We start from the raw sequence: 7635 nt of genomic DNA, 5'->3' as shown, positions 1-7635 counted from the left end.
GGGAGGCAAGACATGGCAGGGCCAGAGCCTGATACCTTACTTGAACAGTTCCATTGGTGAGGCTGGAGAAAACTAAAGAAACATCTGTACATAGCGTCCACTTACTCCCCTGACTCTTATTTAGCCTAAAAGCTTAGTCAGGTGGCCTCCCTCGCTGCCGCCTCCTCTCCTCCCTCCCCCTCGCTAGACAGTAGCAGGTACAGCCTTTGCTCACTTGACCCTCTGGTGTGCGCTCGATGGGTTTGGGGGGATAGATTAGCCCTAAAGCTTTACCTTGCTTCGCTTGGCTATAAAGTTCTCCCCTTTGGTCCCCTTAGAGGACTGTTTCCCCATTTCTTGCTGCTTTGTCCCCTCACTGGTTCTGTAGGATTTACTCCTTTTCAACTGACCTTGAATCTAGCTTTGGCTTGGAGACCCCAGCGGGTGCTGCTCCTGCTGTCCCCTCCCTCCTGCCAAGTCTGAGTCAAAGTTTCGTCCCCAAGCCTCTGCCAGTTTGGCCCCCAAAAGCTTGGTGGCTCAAGACTGTTAGCCTGGCAGATCCTGGGGTGACACCTTGCTCCAGGAGAGGGAAGCTCTTGGAGCAAGCAGGATGCCCGCTGCTGCTTTCTTTCAGCTGCCTCCTCGCCCACCTTCCTCACTGGGCTCGTCTGCCTCTCCGGGATTGTATGTTTAAAGCCTTGTCCTGTGTTACTCTGTCTGATGCTCATGTCTATTGCTCTTTGAATCGAGTTTGGAGGAAGAATTGAATTGTATGAGTGGCGGCATGTTGGTAGTGCCGGACTTAACTGTTTCAAGTTTCTGGGGCCCAGCTAATTGAACGTGGAAAGTAGCACCACTTCACGGCCACAAGGGCGGACTCCTGGATTTTCAAATGGTGTTTTGACTTTAAGGGCTGGCAGCCCAGGAGGACAGGGCTGAGGGGGGAGCAGAGACCTCGTTCCTCACCTAATTGGAGGCCAGATCACCCCTAGTATATATTAGAAAGTTATATATATGTTAATGAACCACACTTTAAAATTCTTAGTTATTCTGTTCCCGCCCCTTCCCTCCCGCCCCCCGCCCCCCACCCCGGCCTCCACCCTCCCCCTTTCCATCCTTTGTTCCAAAACCTCATGCCCAGGCCCAAGAGCCTTGCTGCCATGCCCATCCTCTTTGGGAGAAGTATGAATGCGTGTGTCTAAATTAAAAGAAAAAAATATTTAAACATTTTTTAACAAAATAAAAATTTATTTTTGTATTTAAGCTAAATTGCCTTTTAAATTCCTTCAAGCTTGGTTCATTGAGGTGGTTAAGTATAAATGCTATTGACTAGGAATTAGCTGTAGAGTTAAGTTATGCCTGTGTGAAGAGGAGGCTCAAATGCTGTCCCAGGCAGCTTTCCTGAGGGACTAGAGCTCCTTCTGGACACATTATATAAAATGTAATTCTTATTTTATAAATAATGTGATGTAGATGTAACTAGTCCCCTCCCCCTTTGTGACTGAGGTTGAATGTGTTGTGACCGGGGACTGCTCCTCCCCGTCCCCAAGAAGAGCTCTGTTACTACCAAACTGTGTGTGGAGCTGAGGAGGGGCCTGCACCTCAAGTCCCAAATACCTGGTAGGATTGGAGGGGTGGGGGGGTAGGGCACGGGTCTAGAAATCAAGCTTCTACCTATACCTTATGTAAGGTAGATCCTCTTAGTTTTAGTACACTGAGCTAGTTTACCTCAGTTCCACAGGCAGGACACTTGGTCCAGGAACCCCCTTGAAGAGGGTGTCCTGGCATGGCCTGAGTGTGAGTGTGTATGTGTACCTGTATGTGCACTGGACAGGAACGGGAGGCTGGGACTTTCCATACAAATACTTAATTCCTGTTGAGTCTAGTTGGAATTTTTAGTATGAATGTGAGATTTCTCCTGCTATGTCATTAAGAATAAAGAAACTGTGATCTATCGTAGACCTGTTGTCTTTTATTCTTGAGGTCAGCACTTCTCTCACCAGCGAGAACACAGCCCAGGGAAGGGAGGCAAAGCAATCCACACTGTCTTTCCGGCTGGAGAGACAAGACGACCAGCTCCCGTCCTATGGCAATAAAAAGAACTTTTCAAAACTGCTGCCTGGGTGTGAGGGCCCAAGCTAAGCGGGGAGGGGTAGGGAGCGGCTGATGTCTACATTTCTCCCACCCCACAAATCACAGCTGAGTACCTGCTACGTGCAAGGCGGTGTGCTAGGAGCAGCTGCTGCTTTTCGCCGCCTCTTCCTCCTCTTTGGGGTGGGGCTAGGACTAAGTTCTGGTAGTGGCGATGCTTCGGCCAATACTGAGCTACGAGAAAAGTAAATTAGATGTGTCGCAATCTTCCAGTATCTTCCAAGCAGGCCCCCATTCACTCACCTTGGTGCCTCTACCCGTTCGAGTACAGCAATGAAGAAGCCACCAGTGAGTGTGGTCTCAGGGGAGGCGCGGAGGCAGTGTTCGGCACCCTGAAAAGTGCTAAGGCCTCGGTGGGGCCAGGAGGGTAGAACAGGAGCAACTCTGTTGGAGAATAAACAGCACAGACTTCAAGTAACAGCGAGCAGCACCCCCTCCCCCCAAGAGCCTGGTGGACTGCACTACCTGAAGGTGCCCTGGCATTGCTGCAGGGCGTCTCGCACCACATCTTCATTCTCCTCTTGGCAAAGGGAACATGTAGAGTAGACAAGGCGCTGCAGGGATGGGAAAGTGAGCGCATGGCAGAGAGCTCGCAGCTGGAATCCTGCCAGAGCCTGCAAGCGTTCCTTGCTAGGTGCACCTGCCCCAGGTTCCTCCAGCTGTCTGGTCAACATACCTAAGGAAAAGTTTTAATGGCAGACTGTCCTATTTGGTACTGATGTCCTTTCTTCACGGAAAAGAAGTTTTGCCCAGGGCCACAAAATGGTGACAGCCAGACGTACTCCACCCCTTCTACTCTAAAGTCGCTCTGGATCGTGGGGCCCATGCTGCTTCTCCAACTCACCAGAGCCGCTACAAGAAGGATCCAGCAAGATGTACTGGACCTGGCAATACCGCTGGTCTGATGGTGAGATTGCCAGGAAGTCCTTCTCAGCCAGCTCACAGCAAGAGACTCCAGCCCGGGCCAGTAGAGTAGCCATAGATGACAGCCTCTTGGCATCCAGGTCAAAGGCAAAGATTTTCCTAAAGAAGAGAAGAGTTAAGCAGAATTTATAGAGTATCTTACAGACAATAAGGTACATTAATTTGAGAGCCAGAAAATAATGAGGTCAGCGAGAACTCGCCTGGGACTTTGCCCAAAAGGTTAAGGGATCCAAATCTCAAGTTGCAACCCAATGGGAAGCTTAGCTTGGGCTACATCATGAAATGCCCTGGGTCAAGGACACATTTGCTTCTAAAAAGATTTATTTTTAAAATAAAAATTGGGGAGAAATTGGGAAGCAGAACAGGCAGATGAACTGAAATACACTGCTGAGGGGAGCAGTGGGCGAGACAGGAGAGGTCTGCTGTGCCACGTGGGTCAACTCCCTGGCCGGGGATCAAACTCATGCTGCAGTGGCTGGCATGAGACTTAACCCCTGTGCCACCAGAGAGGCACAGGAGGAAATATTTAAAGGACAGTCCTCCCAGTTTTCAGACATATCAGAACAGAGTTCCTTATTTCTTAGTAAATCCAGGTAAGACCCCATCCCCATCCTCTGACCATGGCACTCACCCTTGGTTTTTCAGAAGAGCAGCCAAGTGACTAGTCTTATTGCCGGGGGCAGCACAGGCATCAATGACATAAGAACCCGGTGGGGGAGCCAGCAGCATGGCTGGGAGACAGCTGGCCTAGCAGGACATAGCAGCTGCATGAAGCGACCCCAGGCTGGTCACTCTCCCACACCTGCCCTTTTTGACCCATCTTGCTACATACCTTATCTTGTAGGATGAGGTGGCCAGCTTGGTATAATGGATGTTCATGCAAATCTGTCTGGGCAGGAAACACCAGCAGCTCAGACAACAAGGGATCCAGAAGAAAACACTTCCCTTTGAGTACCCTCAGGTCCTCGAGGCTGCCAGGAAATAACATTTTCTCAATTCCTCCATGCCAGGCACCAGGCTGGACATTTCACAGATTACCACTTTAATTGTTCACTCATGCAACAAATGTTTGAAACTGCTAGATTTATTGTATTGTTCATTTTGCAATATATACAAAGCATGAATCCTTATACTGTGCATCTGACACTAGTAAGGTTCTATGTCAATTACACCTCAACTTAAAAAAGGGAATGCTGGGGCCTCCCTGGTAGTGTAAGGGGTTAAGCACCGCACTATGAAGCAATCCACAGCCTCTGCAGCATGAGTTCGATGCCTGGCCAGCCAGGGAGCAACCACATGGCGCAGCAGACCTCTCCTGATTCGCCTGCTGCTCCCCTCAGCAGTGTACTTCAGTCAGTCTGCTCCCCAGTCAATCTGTCTCTGGTGAATCCTCTCACCCCCCGCATCTCTGTCCTGTACTCAGTTCTTGTATGCATAAATAAATAAATCTTTAAAAAAAAAAAAAAAAAAAAGGGAGGGCCTCCCCGGTGGCGCAGCGGTTGAGCACTGGGTTGCGAAGCTGCCTGCAGCCTCTGCAGCACTGGTTCGATCCCCGGCCGCCGGGTGAGGGTCCCACATGGCGCGCAGACCTCTCTTGCCGCCGCCTGCTCCCCTCAGCAGTGTACTTCGTCGGTCTGCCTGTTCTGGTCCTCTGTCTGTCTCTGGTGAATTCTCCCACCCTCCCGCGCTTCTGACTGTACCCAGTGCTTGTATAAATAAATAAATAAATATTTAAAAAAAAAAAAGGGAATGCTGTAGAATAGTCCAGTGAGAAGTTTAAGCATATTGTTTTGGGAGCATTTTTCTTAAATCTTGAATTTTGAAAATGTGTTTTAACAATTTTAAAAAGGGTGCAAAGTTCAGAGAGAAGATGTATTCAGTTCAAGAAATGCTACAATTGTGGTGTCTGGAAAGCTGTGATGTGAACCTGAGAGTAGGAAGGCAAGAAAGTCTAGACTGGAAGATAGCTATCATCAGGTGAAAAGTAGGAGTTAAAATAGGGAAGAAACTGAAGGATACATTAGGAGACTACAGAATGGGATTCCTAGAAGAATTAATGTTTAAAGGATGGAGGAAGGGGGCCTCTCTGGTGGCGCAAGGGGTTAGGGCTCATCCCTATAAAGCTACCAGCAGCCACTGCAGGCAAGTTCAATCCCCAGCCAGGGAGCTGACCCACATGGCACAGCAGACCTCTCCTGTCTCGCCCGCTGCTCCCCTCAGCAGTGTATTTCAGTAGATCTGCCTGTTCTGCTCCCCACTGTCTCTAGTGAATCCTCTCACCCCTGCCCATCCCCCTGCACCTCTGGCCTACACCCCATCTCTTGTATGTATAAATAAATAAAATAAATCTTTTTTTAAAAAGGATGGAGGAAGCTAAGTCTTGGAAGGAGATGAAGAAATTATTGGAAAAGTAGGAAGAAAAGAAAACCCAAAGGTAGCCAACACCACCCCACACCTTTCTTCCTATGCATCCTTATCTCCCCAGTGCTCCCAGACACCCCCCCATATGAGAGTCGCCAGGCAGCGTTCTAAACTCACCTGGAAGCCCGACCTTGGTAGGAAAAACCTTGTCTCTTGAAATAATCAATTACATCATCAGAGCAGGTCTTGAGGGCGTTCACCCGCACAAATCGAGGCACCTGGGAGGCTAAGAAGCAATCAGCAGTGAGTGGGCATGAACATGGCCTGCTCCTTTGAGGACTGGATGGCGCTCAGCCTCCTCCACAATTCCTTCCAGCTCACCCGGGCCAGGCTTGGATCCCTCCTCCAACAGGTCCTCGTTCCGGCTCACACCTCGTTGTACCTTGAGCCGGGCCAACTCGGCCTTCAGTCTTGCCTGGTGCCGGTCCAGCACAGGCTTCCATCTGCCCCCACCCCCTCTGAAGCCTCTTCCCAGCAACAGCTCATACACGAGCACCTGAGAACAGGAAACAGAAAAAACCCGGAGTATTAATACCTTGGGACCCCACAGAGCTGAAACCGCAGAAGTGACACAGATCACCCGTCCCGGCATTAACTGATCAAAGTGATGTGATTTGCCCACGATCACGCAGGCAGTGATCAATACGTGACTTAAATCTCGCGTCTTTCTGCCCATCCTGGACCCTTTCTTTCCTCAGGGGTCCTCACCAGCCGGGCTCTGGATCGCAACCCACCTCCCTGACAACGTCACCCTTTTGTTTTCCCTGAAGAGTCCCCACCGCCGCTCTTTTGCCCTCCTGCTTAGTTCGGCTTTGCCCACAGGCTGCAAAGTAAAGCTTTCTCACGCCCCTTCCATTCGCAACCCGGCGCAGGGCTGCTCAGACTCATCTCAAAGGAGCGGCTCGCTCGGGTCACACCGTGGACGCGAACTAGCTAGTCCCGGGGTCCGGGCGGTTCTCGCACAGGCCCGGCCCCCGCCCGCGCCCCGCCCGCGCCCCACCTTGGCCAGGTGCGGCCGCAGCTTCTTCTCGGCGCGGAGGAGGCCGGCGCCGGCGATGACGGCGTCCAGCACGGCGGCGTAGCGCTGCGTCTCGCACACCAGCGCGTACAGCTGCTTCACGTTCTGCGGCCGAGAGGACACGCGCTGAGGCCGGGGCCGGCGCGGCCACCCCCACCCGCCAGGCCCGGACCCTGAGCCCCGCTACCTGGAAGCGGCTGGCGTACACCAGCCCCTTGATGGAGCCCTGGCGGCTCTCCACGCCCGCCAGCACGGCCGCCGCCGCCGCGTACACCGCCATGCCCCGGCCGCGCGCCTCGACTTCCGGTTCAAAGGGCACCCAGGTCCCGCCCCGGAAGCCCCTCGGGGAGGGGGGGGGGCCCTGTTCGCGCACGCGCAGAGCCCCGCGTGCGGATCAAGTGTTTGCGCGCGCTTGTGTTTGTCTTAGTGGCCTTATGAACATGTGCCTCTTGTCTGATAGTTGTTTCCCTTTGGGTTTATGGTTGTTTTGGTCAACATGGTGTTTTCAGTTGTTTTTTTTTAAAAGATTCATTTATGCGTACAAGAACTGGGGTGCAGGCCAGAGATGAGGGGCGGGGTGTTGAGAGGATTCACCAGAGACAGATCGGGGAACAAAACAGGCCGATTGACCGAAGTACACCGCTGAGGGGAGCAGCGGGCGAGACAGGAGAGGTTTGCCTCGCCATGTGGGTTGCTCCCTGGCTGGCATCGAACTTGTGCTGCAGAGGCCGCTACTGCTTCATAATGCTGTGCTTAACCCCTTGTGCCTCCGGGGAGGCCCGGTGTTTTCAGTTTTGAAATCTTTTTTTAACAAATAGTTTCTGCCCTTAGTGACTGTAGTGGTGGGAAGGGACAGTGCAGGTTCTGTATGATTCCAGCAGACGGGTCAAGGAGGAATCCTGGAACCCTCAGTGGCTTTTCAGGCTTTTATTGGGATTTTTACCAGGTACATGGCAGGCAGGGGTGCCCAGTGGCCGTGAGGCTGGCAGGCCTCCCAGCCCCCAGCAAGTCTCTACTCATTCTGGGCCCTCTGGCATTCTCTGAGGGTCTCTGCTTCTCTGCTCCTGTGGCTCTTTCGTTCTCTTCTGCTCCCGGCTTCTACTGGCGTTGCCATGACGCTGCCCTTATAAGCCCAGTCTCTC

The 7635-nt window shown here is 52.1% G+C and overlaps 1 protein-coding gene across 2 annotated transcripts; it reads right to left on the bottom strand.

Annotated features, from left to right (window-relative positions):
* Nucleotides 1-2189: 2189 nt before the first annotated feature.
* Nucleotides 2190-6773, bottom strand: NSUN5 (NOP2/Sun RNA methyltransferase 5; the record flags this gene model as incomplete). 2 transcript variants are annotated; one of them, XM_084251320.1, is made up of 10 exons in its annotated part: nucleotides 2190-2304; nucleotides 2374-2514; nucleotides 2596-2806; nucleotides 2975-3153; nucleotides 3686-3801; nucleotides 3887-4025; nucleotides 5593-5701; nucleotides 5797-5971; nucleotides 6476-6598; nucleotides 6681-6773. In XM_084251320.1, 10 exons carry the CDS (start codon nucleotides 6771-6773, stop codon nucleotides 2190-2192), a joined length of 1401 nt encoding a protein of 466 aa, XP_084107446.1. The 2 variants fall into 2 exon arrangements, with proteins under 2 accessions (XP_084107446.1, XP_084107447.1); XM_084251321.1 differs by lacking the exon at nucleotides 2190-2304 and having other exon boundaries at nucleotides 2370-2514; nucleotides 5797-5857.
* Between the last annotated feature and the right edge of the window lie 862 nt (nucleotides 6774-7635).

Source organism: Talpa europaea (assembly GCF_964194135.1).
Source record: "Talpa europaea genome assembly, chromosome: 12".
NCBI classification, from domain to species: Eukaryota; Metazoa; Chordata; class Mammalia; order Eulipotyphla; family Talpidae; genus Talpa; species Talpa europaea.
Note: the sequence above shows the minus strand (reverse complement) of the source record. Positions and strands in the feature narration are given on the sequence as shown.